Source organism: Lichenostomus cassidix, chromosome 1 (genome assembly GCF_008360975.1).
Source record: "Lichenostomus cassidix isolate B80296 chromosome 1, HeHo_3.0, whole genome shotgun sequence".
Lineage (NCBI taxonomy): Eukaryota > Metazoa > Chordata > Aves > Passeriformes > Meliphagidae > Lichenostomus > Lichenostomus cassidix.
This window is the reverse complement of record NC_139479.1, coordinates 113943752-113965614: the sequence shown is the minus strand read 5'-3', so window position 1 is coordinate 113965614 and position 21863 is coordinate 113943752. Positions and strand designations below refer to the sequence as shown.

Below are 21863 nucleotides of genomic sequence, written 5' to 3'. Positions count from 1 at the left end.
AGCCTTGACTAAGAGATGCAACCTGCTGAAAGCCACAGCGAAAGGGAGGAAGATGAGGAAAGCCTTCTCCTCACATAAGCAGATAAATTGCAGTGTAATCCCAACATTTCAGTTGCCCTTTGCATGAATCCTTTTGGATTTGATTGAAGGATAAACCCCAATGACACTACAACTTTCTTTCATAAATAAGCTCACCTCACAGTCTTCACTGGAATTATTTTGCTGGAAAAAAACCAACCCAAGGCACCAAGAGGAAAAGCATTGCTAAGAACAATATACTGAATTATGAATGCCTCGAAACCATTTTTAGATTTGTGTTTAAAAAGAAGTCCCAAAAGGGAGATGCACAGAGTTGACTTAAAACGATCTGTATGAGCCAGTAAGAATATTTTTAGGTGTGTCAGTCCCAGCACCGAAAACAGAAATGCTGTATTAAAGTGATTAAAGCAGCTTCTTTAAAAAATAATAAAAACACACCCCATCCTCCTCTGCTCTTCGCTGCCAAACTATGGAAATTTCACCTGCTTCCCTCAAAGCAAGAAGCAAAACTCATTCATTATCTGAAGGCACTGACAGAGGCAGCAGACTGCATTCATCCAAGGAATTCTCAGTGAGGTGAAGTTCAGCCCAGTCACAGTGAGGAACTCAAAGCATGGAATCCAGTCTAGTCCCAGAGAGCAGAGGCAAAAGCCACAATTGAGGAGGTCTCCTCTCCTTGCTCTAATTAAAGGATTTTTTTTACCCTGATTTTTTTCCCTATTGATTCCACTCCTGCTCTATTGTCAAGCCTATTTTATTCTGCCATTTCTTTCTTGATGAGAGATGAGATCAGACTAAAGGACCACCTGAGCCAATTCTTTACATTCTTAAGTCCTCAAAAAATCAAAAAACAAAAAAAATCAGGGAAAAATAAAATCAGCAAAAAGCCTGCAAAACATAAACATTCTTGAAATCCATGCATGAACCCCTCTAAGCAGTATAAACAAAATGGTTCAAACAGCCCCTTTTAAGATAATTTATTCCCAGCCTAGTAAAAGATCTAGATTACAAATTATATTGTGGTCCTGTTATACAGATGAGCTTCTTTAAGAAGGAATTTAAGATTCTGTTGAGGAAATTAATGTAGAATATCCAGAGAGTTACAGGGAAACAAAACCCAGAAAAACATGGAACAGTTTAGGTTTGTTTTACATCATATTTGTAATTCAAGAGATGTTCCACCATTTTCTACCTTAAATAATTTCATTTCATTCCTTCCCGAGAACAACTCACCTTGATTTTAGCTGATTCTGGGTTTGACACTCATTCCAAGCAGAACAAACAATGGCCTAAAGCTCATGGCAGAGATCAAACACGGGGATCAGGCAATGGAAATTAAAGCTCTGACATTGAATCTGCCAGCTTTGGAGGGAGCAGAGCACAGGGAGCACACTCTGAACACAAAGTCCCTTCAGTTTTCAGTTCAATTCCAGCAGTTTTAGCCCTTCTATTTTACTGGCAACTCCTCTGACAAAGGACATTTGCAGCTGCATTGCTTCCACAGAGCCATGGCCAGTGAGGAGCTGCACACAACGTGCTGACGCCAAACACTGATATTTAGGTGCTTCTTTGGCAGCTCAGGACACATTGTGGTCCACAAGGATACTTCTAAAATGCAAAAAGTAAATCATGGAATCATAGAACCATTTTGGCTGGAAAAGCCCTCCAAGATCATGGAGTCCAACTGCTTCTCCAGCACTGCCAAGGACGTCACTAACCCACGTCCCCAAATGCTGCATCCACAGGGCTTTAAATCCCTCCAGGGATGGGGATCCAGCAGCTCTCACAGGGCTACAAACAACACCCACACAGCAAACCTCAGCCCAAAAATAAGTCAGAGTCCTCCAAGAACTTACACACAGGCTGCAGAACCTGCTCCAACCTGCTCTGAACCTCCTCCAACGCAAACCAGCCACAAGGATGCTGCTGGCAGCAGCCTGTCCGTGATTGCAGGGGAAGGAAGGACAGACAGCAGAGCAACCACCTCTGAAAGGGGTTTCTGGCAGTTTATTTGTGGAGGTTTTATGGCATCCTACCTCGAAATGGAACTCTAGAAAGGCAGACACAATCAATAACAATGTCAAACAACTGCAGCTGGCCTTTTTAGACCAATGAATCCCTGCCAATCCTTCATTTCTTTTCAGGTCACCACCACAACAAAGCTTTTATTTTGCCTTTTAATTAAAAGCACTATTGAAAACTGTTTGATATAGCCCTGGATCAATTACTTTGGCTTCAAGGATTGCTGGCAGCCTGGAGCTCTCAATTTGAGAATCGCTGGCCTGTACCCACACAGCAGAGAAGAAAACACACACAGAAATTCAGGGACTGGCAGTGGAGGATTCCCATAGTCCAATTCCATTCCCACAGCAGCACATCCAGCCTTGGTGAACTACAGGGAAAGGTGGACTCAGCCTTTGCCTATTTTCCATTTCCATTGGTTACCCAGCAGTTGACAAAGCTGTAAGAAATAATTCCTCACAGGCACCACCACAGTTGCTCAAAGACTATTTACAGCAGAAACAATCAAAATTAAAAACTCTGCAGAAACTGACTGGAGCACATGAGAGACTTTTGGAAGCTCTAGGTAAACCTGAAGCATATGGATGCCCTGGAAGTGTCCAGGGCAGGTTGGACAGGGCTTGGAGCAACCTGGGATAGTGGAAGGTGTCCCTGCCCACGGTAGGTGGCACTGGATGAGCTTTAAAGTCTCTTCCAGCCCAAACCATTCTGGGATTCTGTGATTCATGGGAGAGCACTGAGCCTCTAAAAATTAATTAATTTTTTTAAAACACAGATTTTAACCCCTTTCCAGATGATCAGTAATAGCATTGTCCCAGTGCTTTACACAAAATGGGGATGAATTTAATGAGATGCAGCATGTGATCAATGAACCAGTGGAATAACCAAATCGGCCTCTTTCCTCTCCCCTTTATACACAGCCCTGAGTATTTCAAAGTACTGAGAGATCCTGAACCAAAAGTTGATTATTTGCTCGTTGTAAATTCAATTCCCTTAGTTCTTACAAAGACTGTATGCAAACTGGACTTTTCCAGGCAAGGTGAGACAGCTCTATGAGAGCTGAAGGTGGAGAGATGAGTTTTACTCATTCTGTTAAATAAGCAGCACGGTCAGAATTTTGCTGCTGAGGAAATTTCCATTTTCCTTTCACCCTGTGACAATCAGGTGCCTTGAACTTCAGTCAGCTCTTTGTGATGGGAGAATTTCTGAGCAAAACCTTTTAAAGCCTTACCATCCCAACAATTCCCAGCAACTTCCCAAAGCAGAAAGTGTGACATCAGCCTTTAGCTCCCCAGCCAGCCCTCAGCACTGGTAAAAAAAGCTGCATTTAGCAAACTGGAACAGACCCTAAGCCAGGCATAGGAGCCTAAATGGATGGTGGAAAGTGTTCATGAATATTTATGAGTGTCTGGTGCAGAGCAGCAGGAAGGGAAGCATGGAGTGGAGTGAACTGGCATGATGTAACAGGGAATAACAAGGCATGACACCTACCCAGCAGATGAACACACAGAAAGCTGCTCTGGGAATGGCTGGGATCATCTGCAGCTCGTTCCCACGTGCTGCAAGAACACGGATACAAAGGAAGGAGCCAGGCCCTTTGCACAGCAGCACCATTTTAAACTCTAAGGATGTGAAAAAACTGCAGTGATTCCACATGCTCTTCCTTTCCCAGAAAGAGGGTATAATTTGATATTATAAAATATTTCCTCTGCTTGTTACAGCCCCAGGAAAACATGGGAATTTGCTGCTCCTTGAGGCTCAGGGAAATGTCCTCAAACAGCAACAGAGCTCTCTGTCACTCACAAGACAATGATTCAGCCCTTCTCCCTGGCCATCCCCAAAGGCTCATTTGTAAAGGCTTCTAAAAGAAATTCATAATACTCTTTTCAAGCCATGCCAAAAATTAAGTTTCACACACATTTGGGATTGTGTTTAAAGACCTGCCCTCGCTTTTGAGAGGCAACTAGGAAGTAGAATTTTGTCACAACCCCGATGTCATCAGAGCAAAGGGGTTTTAGTTCCAGTCAATCTCTCTGGGCAATAATCCATGGAAACAAGAGTTTTCATGCCTGCCCCTTCCTGTCAGGCATTTCCATCATTTACAAAAAGGGACCAATTACTCCCTTATCTACAACAACCAGTAATCAAATGATTAACACTTCAGTAGCTGCCTTATAAAAAAAGATGACTATGAAAATACGTGTTAGCCTCAAAAGCTCATTAATTCTTATTCATTCTTCTCTTCGGGTACCTCAGAGCACGTTCACAGTGTTGTTTTCCACAATAATTGATCCAAAACAGAAAGAAATGGAGGCTGATGCACTTTTCTGACCTAGAAAGGGCTTTTTTCCCAGGGTGTTCCTGGCAGCAGTGCCCAGCAAGGCCTGTAACTCCACTCCCCATCTTGTTTTTTAGTCAAATTCAATACAAGGCAGAAATCAAGGATTTATTTTCTCTGTTTTCAAGAAACCCTTTTAAAAACCTACCTGTTTAAGGCTGGTTCATCTCTTAAATTTGAAGTTCTTATCAGCATTGCTTTAGATTAGACACACATCTGGACAGAGACACACACTTGGGATTAAATCTAGCAGAACATTTGTCTCTGTAACTAGGAATGCAGAAAGAAAGCCTGCTCTCTTTTTCCTTAAACAAGAAAAAATTCATTTTATTCCTAATCTTGAAGTATACATTTTCCTGGTCCAATTCCTGCTGTGCACTACTGCATTTTGCTTCCAATATTTGGCAAAAGAGTTAAGGCAGAACGGGCTGGGTCGGAAAGGACCTTTAAAGATCATCCTGTCCAAACTCCCTGCCGTGGTTTTCAATTCTAAACAGCCCAGGTGAGACTTCCCTTCCCCAAGGGAACCTGTTCTTAACCTCAGAGAGGAATTCTGAGCAGTATTTCTGCTACTGCAAAAGATGTGAGCAGACAGTGATGAGTGGAAAAGTCCCTTGTTCCTCATGGTCACATCTCACCAGAAGATTCCTCCTCCCACTCAGACAGCTCAGCTGGCTCACTGGTATTTACTGGTCCATCTCCAGTGGACAAGAAATTGCCTCCAACAGGCAGAGCAGCAATTCTCCCAAAGGATCCTTCCTTTTACACAACCATTCCCAGGCATACTATGTAAAAACCCAGGAGGGTTTTACAGCTGACAGCTACATATTGAAAGACAACTGGATAAAAGCTTGCTCTGCCACTGATCCAAGTATTCAGTGCCATATGGATGTATTTTATGCTATCCCTGGGCATTTTAAAACCAGCAAGAGAAGCAAAGGATTGTCACTTGTATTTAAAGCTCAGCAGTAGCTAAAGGGAAAAGGAAGAGGCAGACGAGTGTATTTTCTATTATCCATCTTTTTCTAAGGCAACATCAGCTTGTTTGCTGTCTTTAGGCAACTTAGAATCTTATTTGATTCAGCACCATGCTTTTTTCTTGAGGGAGATGCCACTTAGTTTTACCTGGTATCTGTATTTCTCGGGAATAAACTAATCCACAAGTTGAGACTGATCATGACCAGCCCCAAGGCAGAAAGTACAGCCTGGACACATAAAGCTGGAAAAAGCTCCCCTTGGCATTTTGGGATGTGAAAGGATCACACAGATCAATAAAAACGTGTGGAGACTCATTACAAGTTTAATGACAAACTCAGAACTCTTTCCCGCTAAGCAAATCCTAATCAGCACTGGCAGAGTTGATAAAAGTAGAACAATATCCCTGATTATTAATGCACAGGCAAGATTTCCTTTGGGATCTGCACCAAGCCTTGTGACAGGGACAAAAATACCCGGTGATAAATAGCTTCATTAACTCTTGTGGGTTTTGTCAGTAATTAGCTCGACTCTTCCTCCCAAAATGGGAAATAAATGAAAGAGCACAATGCAAACAAATCTTGCTCTGTTTGCTCAGTCACAGCCACAAAGAAATGAAACAGTAAGAATGGGGCAGGCCTCTGGTTCTGTCTCAAGATCAGACTTTGCAGCTTTTTTAAACAATTAAGGTGCACAATGCAAAGTTTTCATATAAAAACTGGGGTGGGTTTTACCCCCATATTGTAGAAAAGAATAAACAAGAGTCAGCTGCTCACTGCTGAACAGGAAAGAACAAATCTATTAAATATAATAATTTGATTACTTTGTCAATATAGTAAAATAAAAAAAAACCATGGAAATATTGCCTCCTAAGCACAGCTATAAAAATTCATTTTAACATCTAGGCCTTATGTTGTAGAGATGAAGCCCCTTGTCTGCTCTTTCTGCAGAGGAATTCCAAGCCAAGCCTGGAACATAACCAGTGCTATTTTCACAGTTTGAAAGGTTTCTAAAAGCAACAGAGCCAAAATGAGTGTCACAAGTGGAAGACCTCCAGGCAATCCCAGCTCTCCTCCTCCAGTGTGACACCAAGCCTCTGGGAAGTGACACAATGCCACGTGAGGAGCCAGACTCCCAGCTTTCTGTTGGAGGGAACAGCTGTCATCTCTCATGTTCAGAGCACTGAATCTCCCATCATTTCGTACAGAAGGGGTAAATATTCTGATTAAATATGGCTGAAGGTAACTGAGAAATGGGCAAGAAGTAAAGTCCTGCCCATTTCTGAATGCTGGGTGGGATTTTTTAAATTTAATTTAGGTTAAACTGGTGTGGAAGCCAGAAACTGTCTTCAACTTCCTGCAGCCAAGCAAAGTAGGAGCTTTGGCTTGGAGGAAGAGTCTGGGAATCCTGTAAAGAGCTGTAACCAAAATGCTGTGATGGGGTGAATGAAACATGCATGTGAACACCTGGAACAACAGGGAACAGCAAGGGGAGGAAAGGAATCTCACCTGCCAGCTGCTGCACAGGGTGCTAAATGTGGTTTCATGCAAATGAAGAAGAACAAACCCAAGATAAGGTGACAAGAAGATCAAGAATTGGAGTAACTCCGCAGATAAGGAAAACAAAAGAACAGGGAGAGCTCAGGAATTTTGCCCAAGCCATAAGCAATGAGACAAAGCACCTAAAGGAAAGGTCCCAAACAGTTTTGACTCATAAAATGCACAGAACAAGTGCCACAAAAGCATGGAAAACACAAAACACACAATCAGCATCCAGCTGTATCCCTCAAGTGTCACAGCATGTGGGCAGAAACCCTGGCCCTTTGGAGGACACAGATCAGAGTAGATATTTAAGATCCACACCACAGTGACTGTGAGGGAAATCCAGACTAGGATGCCTTTCACTTCCATGCAGATGAGTTTAAAACCAACCAGAGAACAGGAATCACGGATGATATGCTCAGGTTCTCATGGATATTAGGCTTGGTTAATTAACTAAAGGGTACTCACAGGCCACCTTTACATTTCAAAGACTCCTGTGCAGTTTCTCACTATTTGCCAGGAATTATAAAAAAACCCAAAAATTTAGAGACTTGTGAGGATATTTTTTCACCATAGCCTGAGGATTTTGCTTTCCTTATCTTACACACTTAGGTTTTTTAAAGCAGTTTCCAATTAGGCTTCAAATATTCTCCAAAGGACTTTATCTCTACTGCTCATGAAATGTCTCAGAAGCCTCAGCCATAAACATTGGAAACAAAGCAGAACTTTGCAAAACTATCACAACACTTGGAAATATTGTAAAGTACATCCCAGGGATCTTTTGACCAGGTGTGGATGACCACAGAGCTAAGGAAGAAGGAAGATTTAGCAGTCCAGAAGTCCATGTGACCACAGTCTCTACCCAAACTTCTTAGGAATAAGGCACAGCGAGTGGAGGAAGGAGCTCTGAGCTCTGGGAATTTCAGGAGGACCTGATCAGCAACTCAGCTGGCATGTGCAGCACAGACTGGAAAGCAGAAGACATTCCACACAGGAGATGTTATTGGGAAGCTGCTCCTACATCTCAGGAATTATTTTTTCTAAAGGTGATGAACAGCAGCAGCAGTTCTTGCAAAGTCACCTCTTCTGGACTCCCCACTCTGGTTTTAAACACTGGGTTTCACCCTAGGAGGATGCATTCTAGAAATGGACTGGATCCCATCCCCAATATTTAGCTAAGTTATATTCTAAGTACATTTCTGTGGGGGAAAAAAAAACAAACCAGATTTAAAAGCAGGTTTGTGAGGCAGGGGAGTTGGAAGATGTCTGGGGAAAGGAAGAAGAACAGTGTTAGATCTTGGCTAGTGACATCCTCTTCATTCCAGCTTCCATTAAGTTGGGAATGGCTGCCTGCCCTGAGCCAGAGCACGAGGATTTTCAAGATTCAGTCTAAAATCAAAGAATGAATAAATCTTATGAAACTCCATTAGTACACACAGGCACCGAGGTAGGCTCATGGAAAATGGTTCTAGGAAGTCCCACTGGAGAAAGATTTCCCATTCCCAACAAAGCAGTGACTAAAAGTTAATTCAGACTCCCAAAGGACACCCAGATGCCAAAGCAAGGCATGGCAGACTCCAGTAGTGCACAGCTGTCTCCTGGCTGCAATTCCAAGTGGGAAGGGCAGAGCTGAAGCCAAGACATAACCAGGGATTCAAAGGGTCAGGTGGCATTTACTATTTCCTTCTTCCCAAAACAGCCTGCTCATTATTGCTCCAATAATCCCAGCAGCACCACTCTGGCTAAACATTTCTTTAGTAACTCAATTTTTGGACAAAGTATCTATCTTGGATTGAAATCGGGTTGAAATTTCTTTGTTCAGGTTATTACAGGTTTGCTGTGTGCACATTCAGAAAAACTAAAGGCTTTTAGAGACACCTCCAAATACTTCTATTCTATTCTATTCTATTCTATTCTATTCTATTCTATTCTATTCTATTCTATTCCACTTGTTTCTCACACAAAAATTTGACCAACCAAGTCTCAGAGCCCAGCACTGAAGTTTTATTACTGTCATGCAAGGGTGGCTCAATGCTCACTTTATGTATGATGGCAAATAAAGCCCATGGGGTTGATGTCACTTTCTGAAGCATCTACTGCTTCCAGGCTCTATCAGTCCAACATTCCATTAAAAATCAGAACAGGACTGAGCAAAAACCCACCAGGAGCCCTTCAGTAATTAATCATTCATAAGATCCAATTTTTACATCCCAGTATTTTATTTTTAAATACCTAATTATCTGCTTGTAAAAGACTTGAAAGCTATAAAATGCTACATATGGAGATCAAAAGTAATTAAGCCACTCTGGACAGACATTACATTGGAAGGGTGGATCTGCTCTTCCAGGAGTGGTTCTGGGAAGTGCAAATTCCACACAGGCAAAAGGGGAAGGAGCCAAGAGCTCCTCTACCACCTGAAGCACAAGAGATCCCTTCAACTGATTTCCAGATTTACAGCCACTTTAAGTTTTCAATTCAAGTGAGAAACTAAAGATACCAAACCATCTTGAAATCATGAGGCAGACACCGAAAATATAATTATGACTCTCTAGTTTAAATACATTTAACACAGAATTTTTTTCCATAACAAACCATATTCATGGGCAGTTTAGACAGAAACCTGCATGAAAATCCCCTAAGAGAACATTTCCCGAAAGTAACTTTTGTTAAATAAACTGCAAATGATGGGCTAATATATCATCTAATGCAGGAATACACTCCTGGATTCCTCCAAGTTATATTCCTGAGGCAGAAGGAGAGAGGCAGCAGAGAGCAGCAGGGATAGAAGGGGCAGCCACCTGAGGATACATTTCTGCAGGGAAACATTGCCTGCTTTGAGCACTGAACATTATCCCAACGCAAGCTACACCAGCAGATGCCAGTATCCAGCTGAGGGAATCCAGGCATCACTTCCCTGGATCACATGCCAAATGGAGCCCTTGGAACAAGCTCCTGCTCTCTTCCCAAAGATGTTTTGCCCTTGAAAGCACAACAAGCAATGCTAAGTCAGCCATTTCCAGCGAGGAATTAGAGAAGTTTCAGGAGACCTATTAAAATGCAAGGGATTACCATCCGCTTCCCTTCCCTCCATCCTTTAACTCAGTTAAATTTTGCCTAATGTTTCCCAAGCACCATTATTCCACTGGCAAAACAAGCAGGTATTTCATCCTGCTCCCTCCTCTCGTGATTACCTACACTGCCACTAAGAAATTTCTGCTCTCTCACACTGCTGTGACTGTTTTCCTGCCTGGGGTAAGGAGAAAAGGAAAAGAAGAAAAAGGAAAGAAGGAGGAGGAGAAAAGGAAGAAAAGGAAGAAGGAAGAGGGAAAAAAGGGAAGAAGGGGAAGAGAGCTCCACATAGCTTCCCTCTAAGCAATCTCATTTTATTCCCACAACCTACCACCTCCTGGGCAGCACTGGAAGGACTAAGACCTGCCCTCTGCTCTTTCCACACAGGAGATAGCAAACAGCTTCCACAGGAGCTCCCTCAAACCCATTCTCCAGGCAGGCACACAGGTGAGTGCTTCTTCTGAAGGCAGCCTGGACAAGATCCTAAAATAATCCTGATTTAAGGTCGATGCAGCCTGGCTTATGAAGATGCAGCTTGTAAGGGAAAAAACTGCCCAGAGTACATTCATTAAGCACAGCTCTCCTCCAGGCATCCTCTGATCCGAGCTGACAGGGATGGCTGTGGAGAACACCTGGGACTGCTGTGAAAATAACCGGAGCTGCACCAACACACACGGGTTTGTCCACATGATGCAACTCCCAGCAAGGCAGAAGGAAAACAGCTGGTGTAAAACATAGGACATGGACACCAGGGTGTGTGCAAGGGCAGCACAGAATCCTGGGGTTTGGTATGGAAAAAAAAAACCAACCCAACCTCAATTTGTTTTTAGCAACAAACCCAAACTGTGTAGAAACTGAAATAAGCACAGAGGAAGGAGCTGCACGCTCTGGGCTCCTCAGACACCTGCAAGGGTTCAGGCAACACATGGCTACAAATCCTTCACACTGAGGATTCAAGGGAAGGATATCCTGACACCACACTATCCCTTTGCCCTGCACAGCTCTGCTCCTGAGCTGTCCCAGCTTTCCTCCTGGGAACTGGGGCAGGACAGAGGCCACCAGACACCCGATGCTCCTGCTGCCTGCTCTGCCTGCGCTGTAGATTAAGAACTCCAAACTCAAAAGATGTGAAACCATTACAACAATTCCCAACTTTTCAATGGGAAACTTTTCCTCAAAAATCTTCCTAACTGAGAGACTGACCTCTCCTTATGGAGTTTCAGCCAGCAGACAATAAACTTGTTCCTTCCCAGCTGTGCTTCACAAATGCCTTGGGAAGAGTCCACGGAGCCTGAAGGGTCTGCAAACCAAAGGTCTGACATTCATCTACAAGAATTTTAAAAATAAAAATAGCTATTCTTTAAGAGGTAGAAAATTGGTTCCAAATAGTAAATGGAACAAGTTTTGTCGATGTTTTATTCTGATCTTTTCTAGAAGAAAGGATATTCTAGAAAGGATTATAGGGTTCAACAATGGGAGAAAAAAAAAAAGTGGTTATATGAGAAACTGAGTTTGGAGCAGAAAATTCTTTAGAGAAGAATTATCTACACTCCAGATGGGATATAGTATAGTGAAATAAACAGTCTCCTCCAGCACTATTTTCCAGAAGAATTATTCCTTGATATTAGGGACAATAGTTAAGTTTCCATTTAATTGTAATCTTTACTCTCTAAGAATTGCTTCTAACTTGAGCAATTCCTTGTATAAATGCACACAGAAAATATTTTGGGGTCTTCAGGCTGCCCTACCTAAAAACCAGCTTTAAGTGCACCACAGGGTCGGCTCTGGACCAGGTTTTTAGGGAAGCAGCTGAGAAGCATCAAATCCAGGGGAAAGCATGGAGCTGTTTTGAGACAACTTAAAAACATCTCATGTAGGACACTTCTTCCTCTCCTCCATTTTCCAAAAGGTAAAGCTAAAAAAGCTCGTTTTGGGGTCTGGAACCAGGCAGGCAAGAGCCAGATGTCAAATCTCTCAGCCATGCAAGGCTTGCACAGACTAAATGCCCATTGAAAACATCAGCCACACAATGAGCCTGGGAAATCTTTCTCTAGATGGCTAGACTTACTGGAGGGAATGTGTGTAGCAATTCACACAAGGTTCCTCTTGAGTTTCCTAAAATCTCTCCTGTATTTTTAAGCAAAAATGTAAAATTCCTAAGGTCAAGGAATCTATTTTTATCTATAAATTACTCACTGTGACAGTACAAAGTCCACCAAGCCTAGAAACACAGGCAACCTATCAGCCCTTTGCACTTCAAAAGGGAGGGGAGAAATATTTTAACACCAAACCAGCTGATGAGTCAAGATTGGAAAAGTTTTCAAGTCTGCTGTTGCATTACAGCATCCAAATAAAGAGGTCAATTTTATGGGACACAAGCATTTGATCTGCCTACTGTTTGTGCAGTGTCAGGGGAAAAAAAACCATCCTCTTCTCCAAGTCACATTGAGGTTTAAGAGCAACTAATAATAAAAAAAAAAAAAAAAAAAGTGGAAGAGAATCATGGTCATGATTGTACAGTGATGGATAAAAGCCACTCTGATGACTGTCCAGTGAAAAAAAGACTGAAGATAACTAGGGGAAAAAATGGGAAGCTGGAAGAACAGAAAGAATAGGAACATAATTATGATTTGAATACATAAATATTTAATATTAAGAGGCAGCTGGAAAAGCTGAGAAGAAATTACAAGAACTGCTAAGTGAGTCTGAAAGTGAGAGACTGGAACAGACCAACCCTCTTTGTAAAGCATTCCAAGGTCAGGAGAAAAAAAGGGCAAAAAAAAAGGTTGGGATTTCCTTGTGATGATACACCAAACTCCAACTGTCTTCAGCCACTGGCCCTCCTCCAGCAGAGCAGCTGGACACAGCTGAAGGATTCACCCCCAGCTTTACCCAAATCAGCAGCACCAGCTCAGCTTGACTAAAGCCATCCTGGTTTTTATGTGGACACAAGTGATTGTTCAGCCATTTTGAGTGAGCCAAGGACAAAATACCCCAAAACTGCTCCAGCAACAAATAAGGAGAAGGGGGAAAAAACCAATCAGGCAATATAGACAAGACAAAGAAGGTAGCAATTCTCTAACACGAAGATCTGCCTACTGCGGCCTAAGAAAGTCAAAAAGGAGTCGGAACTGCCTTTGAAAGAGAATGTTCTCCATTTCTTCCCCCACCTCCAGACATCCATTGGATGATTCCATCACCCAGCCAGCTCATATTTCTCTACTAAGCCTTCCTTCTATTGGGCCATTCAAAAAAATCCTCCTGTCACTGACACCCAGGGCTCTCACCACCAATTCTGTATCAGCAGAGGAGAACAGGAATCAGCAAATATTTTCTATCCCCAGAAAAGACAACATCTCCATAAAAACAAACAAACAAACAAACAAAAAAAAAAAAGCTGCAGGGAAACACTCCTGGACTCACATTAATCCAATGCTGTCTGCCCACTCCTGTGCAGCTCCAGAGCCTTTGCAGGGCCAAAGTTCCAACCTGTTAGCAGGAATTCACTCTTCCCAACTCCAGCAGCAGCTACCTACACCCCTTGGCAAATATCACACTGACAGGGATCTTGTCAATGCTGCATCAGTCACTGCTTGGAGCTTTGCCACGGAGGCTGCACCCTCCAAGGGCCCCTCTCCTTTTAGCCACACACCCATTCCAGCTTTAATCCCCCTTCCCTTTGTGTTGCACATATCAAGAACATTAAGAAAATTAACTTGCTATAAATCAAACCTAGACAGAGGCAGGGACAGGAAGCACAGCAGGAAGCATTTAGGGGAATGGAATAAACTGGCCTCTGCATTAATTACAGAAATTCTGGAGTTGGTTGGTTTTTTCTGCAGCAATTGCTGATTGCTCTTGAAGAAGCAAACCATTAAAGAAAAGTCACTTAGCAGGATAAATGGCACTTGTCTATATGGTGCAAATGTTAATAGTACAGAGGTTTAAAGGGTCACAATTCAAGACAGAGAAAAGACTAACTGAAAGTTTAGACACTTTCTCATTAGCAGATTTAGCTGCCCCTCCCTGGTTCTGGCCATGTCTGAAGACAAGATACTGCTCATCAGGATTGCTCCAGTGTTTCTTCCCAACTCTTTCAATCCTGGGAAAATATGCTTTAGAGTTAAAGCAAAGCCTCAATTCTGTGTGTTGGTAACACCTACACATGTCTGGATGAGAGAACACTACGAGCCTGCGAATCTCGGAATAGCTGGGTGGCATCTCCAGGGGATACTGGCAGCTACACAAGGCATGGAAACTCTTCCAAGTGAGCCCCAAAAAATCTGCTCATTAAAATGGAAGCAACTGCTTGGGTGACATCAGTGTGTGCCTTGTGCTTAGCCAGGCACCTGCAGCCGTGGAAGTAGCCCAGTCAAGCAGGATTCACTGCTGGAGTTCCCAGTTAGACTCCAGAGCAGCAAAGGGTGGCACTTCCAGCCCTGGTCTCTGTGGTGGGACTAAAGGAAGTGACAGCAGGGACAAAAATGGCCTAGGAAAAGAAAAGGGACTTTGGAGAACATCCTCCCTTTAACTGGTTCTAATCACTATCAGGAACCACAAGGATCTTGCGTTTGGCTTCATAAAAACACTTAAAAGTCAAACTCCAAGACATCCCAGGATGTGTTCCTCAGCCTCCTGTGTGCATGCTGCGACTAAATCAGGATCATACTGGGACACCACAATCCAAGGGATTGGGAAAACCATGCCCTGGCAGCACAGACCCATCCTGGCTTACACAAGTCCAGCAAAAAGGACACTCTAACCGGGAGCAAGAAAATTTACATTTAGTTTCTCACAATATTTGCTTCCCAGATTATCTTTTTTTTTTTGGTGATACACTAGGCTGCATTTGGATAAGAGTTAAACAGTACTGAAACACATAAAAAAGTCATTTCTCCAGTTAATATCACTCAAATATTCCAGAACATGGTTTGAACATAAAAGGAAAATATCTGCCATAAAATAATTGATGGAATTGTTCGCTGTCCCTGGGCCTTTCATTACATTACAGCCAGAAGAGTTGGGTTTACGCTGAGGGGAAGACAAAGCATTCATTTAGCTTTTCAACTTTATGTGAGCTCAGTAAATAAATCAAGCAAAGGGACCTGAAAAATGTGACTTTCACTGCAAGTCTACATTTTGGCTGCTGTTTGTTTGCCAAGACACACATTTTTCATTTAAACTACTTCCATAAATAACTTATATTAATGTGTCAAAGCCATCATCATTTTGATGGTATCTGTTAATTTTCAAAATAGTGCTTTTACAGAATCACAGGAGCATCTAGATAGGAAAAGACCTCCAAGATTATCAAGTCCTTGATGGGTCAAGAGTTGGACTCAGTGATCTCGGGGTCTTTTTCTTGCTCCATACCAGGAGAGATGCATCACCATCCATACCCATTCAGAAACATTCACCTATCACCTATCACTGTCCTTACAGGTCACAGGACTCAACAGCTAAATTTTAGAGGTTGACTGGAAAAATCTGATGGTGTTCATGCCGAGAGAGCAAAGTGTGGTTTCTTCTGAGCCATGTTTCAAAGCATTGAGGGGTTTAGCTGGCTTGTTTTGGTTGGGTAGTTTGGGGGTTTAGAATCATTAGTGTACACAACAGGTACTTGTATACGCATGAACACAACAAAATGCCTTTAAACATCTGGACTAAATTAGCAGGTGACTAAAAGGAAGCTATTTCCTCACAGACTGATTGCAGAAGACAGATTTTTAACCATCACTGAAGCTGAGAAAAATGGCTGTTGGCGCTGATAATTCCCAAATGCAACATCGCCTGCTAAAGTGGCCTCAGATGAGCTTCCCTGCCTTTGTTTCTCCATTAGTCCCATTTACAGCTTCAGGAAAAAAAAGCCTTCAGACATCAGCTTTGCAGAACCTGGATCAAGTGCCAGGTACCACCACCACCCCAAGAGCTGCAGAGAGAAAATCCATTATGTCACATCAAGGGAAAAAATGATCGTTTCCTTCCAAATCACAAATTATTTCTGAGATGCAGACAGAAGAGCACACCGGAGTGCAGAAAGGCACAGCTATTCCTCCTTTCAAGAACAGATACAGCTCCTTCAGAGGCTTCCACAAATAGGCAGGGATCAAAAGGCACCGTGAGAACAGGCACCACAAAACACTGATGTCTTTTTCTCTGTGCTTCTTTCACACATTGCTGTAGGGAAGGGATTTTTCAGAGATGGAGAAGAGAAAGAAAGAAATGGTGGAGCTCGAGATCTTCAGGACAGTGAGGAAGGATCAGAAACCAAGCACTCTGCACTATATAAGAATCACAGAAAGGTCTGGGTCGGAAGATAATTTAAAACTCATCCAGTGGCACCCCCTGCCATGGGCAGGAACACCTTCCACTATCCCAGGCTGCCCCAAGCCCTGTCCAGCCTGGCCTTGGACACTGCCAGGGATCCATGGGCAACCACAGCTTCTCTGGGCACTCTGTGCCAGGGCCTCATCACCCTAACAGGGAGCAATTCCTTCCCAACGTCCCAGCTCTCCCTGCCCTACAGCAGTGGAAAGCCATTCCCTGTGTCCTGTCCCTCCATCCTTGTCCCAAGTCCCTCTCCAGCTCTCCTGGAGCTCCTTTAGGCTCTGAGGTTTCCCTGGAGCCTTCTCTTCTCCTGGTGAACATTCCCAGCAGGCTTCTATTCTGGGTTTGAGGTTGTCCAGGAGTTCCTCATTCATCCATGCAGGCCTCCTGGTGTTTCTGCCTGACTTCCCCTTTCTTGGCATGCGTTGCTGATATTCCACCTCCAGATGTACCCAAGAAGCCCATGGAAAATCCATACAGTCCAAACAGAACCCCACATATCTGAAGGCCCAGCCACAGGAAAACCACAGCATTAGGAAATTAACAGGAGGGAAGCAGATAAGCTTTTAAACCACCAGTGCAACAAGGTAATAGCTCTCTGGAGTTTGTAAAGAGGAGAATGCCTTAGAAATAATGGAGTTACAGGCAGCACGGGGATGAGAGTCCCTGCACACTGTGAACAATGTTGCACCAGCCTCACGTTACACATGAAGCACCTGCAGCTCCCCAGTTATCTAATGAGACACATCACACAGCTCAGCAGTGCCTGTACCAACATCGTTATGCAACAGAACAGCTCATTAGTGCTTTCCAAACAGTTATATTTCAAAAGTTATTACACTGTACTTATCAGTGGGTTTTCAATATTAAAAATCTCAGCTCCTGATAAAAAAAAATAACAAAACAAAACGCAACTGGTTCTAATTTCCTTCAAGATCTTATGCAGAAATGCCAGCACAGAGAGACAACAGGGAGTTCTTCTGCTTTCTGTACATGTTGGTGCCCTTCAGACCTGCTCACCAATGAAAGCTGCAGCGGAAACCCATGTGACAAACAAATATTTCTGTTGCAGTGCCCCAGCATTCAGTTCTGCCCACTCAATCAGAGAAAAAAAATCCATTTATTGAGAAGTAGAGGTGCTCCTTTGCAAGGCAGAACTAGAGAGGCTATTAATATTTGAATATGTATCATATTTCATGCAAGCTACCCCAATATAGGTGATGTGTCCACTCCGTGATGTGACCCAGAAACCAGAATTCCTTAAACTTGAGGTATTAGGACTGATGAAAATCATCTGATAAAACCAGATCAAAGGCAGCAAGAAACATACTTCCCCACACACAATAGCTCTATCTAATCCCTCAGCACAGAGCTCTCCCTGCCTTTTCAGCAAAGATTAGCATATTTAAAACTGCTAAACTCTGTATAATCTTCAATCATTGAGAAAAGTAATTCAATTAAGGGGAGTGCTGCTGAAGTTGCCTTCTTGCTAGCCAGCCAAATGCTGTATTCTTGCACAAGATAAAAAAAAACAGGGATGGAAAGAGAGGAGAAGATTCTTCTGGCTGGGCATGGATGATGTTGCAGGCTCGTGATGCACCCACAGCACATGCGGCAAGTCCTCAGCCTGGGCCTGGGAGGGGCATGGGGGATGCAAGCCCCAGAGACAAGGAGATTTTGGGGATCGAGGAGCAAGGAAAATCAGCGTCTTAGCACGGGTAAGAGCATCTGCAGCTAGTGGTGAGCAGCACGAGGCAGAACCACTGCAGTCCACGCGAACGCTGTGGCACTGAACTCCCACAATATGGCTGAGGAGAGCGGAGAAAACCACACACTGCATCCACTGTGCAATCCCACTTTCAGTGGGAACTAAAACGCCCAGGGATGCTTCCAGATCTCCTATGGAAGGGCTGCAAAGCCTGCTCAGTAAGGAGCTCCGGTTTAGATTTCCTCAGCCATAAGACACACATTTCTTGGGGAGGCTGTGTGCAGTCAGCACAGGGCTGCCATCAGCCAGCTCTGGATGCTGAGGCGGCTAATGGCCATCGCAGCCCTTTGTACCATTTCATTTGTCATCCTCAAGTCCCTGGATGTAAATGAACCCGGAGCACTCAGCCTCCCCAGCAGCAGCAGGAGGATATCTTTAATTATGGCCTTCCAACAGGGCAGAGAACCTTGCAGCTAAACAGGAAGCGAATGCAGCAATCCAGCGCAACAGTTGTACAAAGATCTCCTGGGTTATGAAAGCTGCTACACTAAGAACTTTTATTTCTGCATTTCCCTTAACCTTCCAGACAAAGAATGACAAGGTGTGAGCAGAGCCCACACCAACTCCCTTTCTGCAACACCAGAGATTCTTCTGCAGTTTTCTCCAAACATTATAAGGGCCTTTATTCTTCCAGGAGCCACTTGGAATGGGAGCTCTGCATCCTTCGGGGAGCAAAAAAAATAAAAAAAATGTCAGGGAATGACATCATGACAGAGCCATCTGAAGAGCTTCAATCCATGAAGGGCCGTGTCTCCATCAGAGGCAGACTCAGAGCGCCGTGTTGGAGCATGCCCACGCTGCAGCACCCGCGGGAGGCACGGACACGGAGCCGGCACGGCACGGAGTCAGCGCCCAGCATCCCAGACAAAGGCAGGGCTGCAGCCCACCCTGCAGCTGCCAGCCCGGCCCTGGATTCAAATCAGCTCCCACCCATCCCTAAGCCCCAGCCGAGGCAGCAGTTGAAGCGCTCAGAATATTCAGGCAGGAGGATTTTGCTATGCTGTACCCACAGAATCCCTTCTTCCCCTCCCCAGGTTTGATGCTGTGGCTGGGAATTGTTTAAAACCTTCCAGTACAAAAGCAGATGATTAGCTGAGAGGGGAAAAAAAATTCCTAGAGGAAGCAGCTATCTGACGTTATGTCTGCTAGAAGAGACAAGAAATCCACGTGTAAATGAAGAGCTGCTGAGATTTAAGATCTGCACCAGGTGCCACAATCTTCCATGAAGATATTAAAAAAGCTTCATGATATTGAAGCTCAGAAATACAGGTAAACAAATTAAGGATTTTGCAAATGCACTGCTAATACCTAAGATTCCTGTTATCAAATACCTGGGAAAAAAACCAACCTAACAAAAAAACAAAAAAAAAACCCCAGCATTTTCTACACATGACCCTCATCCAAAATCCTCATAAAATGGCTGGCCAAATAGCACCTCAGCAAGCAGATCAGGTGACTTACCCAAAAAATAATAAATAATCAAGTTGAACTCATGCTCCCCAAATCCCTGGTATGAGAAGAGCTGCTTCAACCCCAAAACCACAAAATAAAAAAGAGAATGATGAAAGGAACAAACTAAAGGAAACTGACAATGCACAGGTAAATAATTTCAGTAGCAGCCTTATCACCAAGCTCATCCACATCTGAGTGACGAAACACCAAGATACAAGTAATTTGGCAAAGTAATTTGGCAAAAAAAAAAAACAAACTAATATTTCATCATCTCCTACCACAGGGACCAAAGGTGGCTGAGGGAGCAAATACCCCGCCCTGAGACAGAAAATATTTTGCACCTATTCATTATGTCAAAGATCGCTCAGTATCTACCCAGGACACAAAGCATCTAATAAAGGAGCTTTTCATTTTTTTTTTTTCCCTTCAGAAAACTCTTCCAAGGGAAAGATTTGGAATGCAGTATTGGAGATAGAGGCCTTCCGCTGAGGAAGGAGGAGACATTGTTTAGGTTGGGGTTTTTTTTTCATTCCAAAGACAGGGAAGAAAACCTCACTGACTGAATTAAACATTCAGAGCGTCGCTCTGCCAAGACATAACTCCATGATGGAAAAACGCTGTATTTACAGGGAAAACACCGCGGATTGAGACTCCTGCCCCTCAAAAACCAGAGGAGCCGCGATCGAATGAATCAGCAACTGATTCTGGAGATGGGCTGCGGTGGGTGGGAGGGTTAGAGCGGAGCTGAGCCCCGAGAACCCTCCTGACGGTGGGTGGGTGTCGGGGAGGGTGACGAGGGGATCCCCTCAAACCCCACGGGGGTGGGTGGGTGTCAGAAGCCCCCATGAGGGTGGGGTGATGTCAGAAGCACCCACGAGGGTGGGTGGGTGTCAGAAGCCCCCACAAGGGCGGGTGGGTGTCGGGGAGGCTGAGGAGGGTGCTCCCCTTGGATCCCACGAGGGCGGGCGGGTGTCAGGGACCCCGACGCGGGGATGCCGAGGGGGTCCCTCCGTGCCCCCACCGGTGCCGGGGTGGGGGTCTCGCCCAGCTGCCGGCCCGAGCCGGGCGGTGACTCACCGCTCTGCTCGCCCAGGAACACCAGCTTGAATTTCCGCAGCGGGTTCCCGAAGTCCCCGCCCGACGACATGATGGAGGAGCCGCCGCCGCCGCCGCCCCGCGATCGCTCCGCTCCCCGCGGCGGCACCCGCGACCGCTCCCGCTTCTTTCCGCCGCCTCCTCCTCCTCCTCCTCGTCCTGCCGCTCCCCGGCGGAGGCTGCGAGCCCCGGTGAGGTGTCGGTGCCGGTGTCGGTGCCGGTGCCGGTGCCGCCGCTTCGCCCCCCCGCGCTGCCGGAGCCGGCGCTCCGCCCGCCCCGCGCAGGCGCCGTGCGCGCTTCCCTCTGCTACGGGCCGGGAATGGCTTGGGTTGGGAGGGACGGGAGGGATCAGCTACAATTCCACCCCCTGCCACGGGCAGAGACACCTTCCACCAGCCCGGAGTGCTCCCAGCACTGCCCACCCTGCCCTTGGACACTGCCAGCGATGCAGGGCAGCCACAGCATCACTGTGCCAAGCCTCGCCACCCTCACACCCTCAGCATCAGTGTGAGGGCTGCGAGATGTACCCAAACCGCACGGGTGTGAGGGAGGAACCAGCAAAGTCCTGGAAACCCAAGGCTTAATCCTAAACGGATAGAGATATTCCTTTCAAAGGAGCACCTCTGGGGAGCACGTCCCTCACAGCAGGGTGATGTTTCCCAGGAAGGTCAGTGATCCCCACTGCCATCCTTTCACAGTGGCTGAGGGCCCTCCACCTTTTGCTGGAGGGGCCAGCTCTGCCTTTCGCCATTTTCTGCCCATTTCTCCCCAGTTTGCCCTCAAAGATCAGTGGATTAGGAGGTTCCCAGGTGCATCCTGGCCACTCCTGTATAAACCTTGGCCGAGAGATTGTTCCAGAGCATCTCTGATAGTCCAGGAAATGGCATCTGCTGCATGTTTAGTCCCTCGTTTTGAAAGTCTTTCTATTTTTGATAGTTTCATTTATACTCCCTCTGTGTGATTAACTGCTTCTCCAAGGGTTGGTTTTTTTCACCGAGGCCTTGAATTGCCAACAAACTAAAAGAGGAAAGCATGTCTTTAATCAGGTGATTAAATTTAAACAAGTTTTAATAGACATGAGCAGGAGCTCCCATCCAGCTCTGCATCCTGCATCTGGGAGCAATTCCACACCGGATGAGTGGCTGCTCTCCTGCACCACGGAGAAAGGGAATCCAGACCGGCAGAGACCAGCCTGACATGACTTCAAATATTAAATACAGATCCTTGTCCTTGTTTA

The 21863-nt window shown here is 44.8% G+C and overlaps 1 protein-coding gene across 2 annotated transcripts in view; it reads right to left on the bottom strand.

Moving 5' to 3' along the window:
• The window catches only part of RAB6A (RAB6A, member RAS oncogene family), a 40082-nt gene extending 19164 nt beyond the window's left edge, over positions 1-20918 (bottom strand). Inside the window, exon 1 of one of the 2 annotated variants that reach the window (XM_085077871.1) lies at positions 20609-20918. In XM_085077871.1, the coding sequence (XP_084933997.1) occupies positions 20609-20678 (70 nt within the window). In that variant the 5' untranslated portion in view covers positions 20679-20918. The remainder of the gene's footprint in view (positions 1-20608) is intronic. The other variant, XM_085077877.1, reaches the window with a different exon arrangement.
• Positions 20919-21863: the final 945 nt, after the last annotated feature.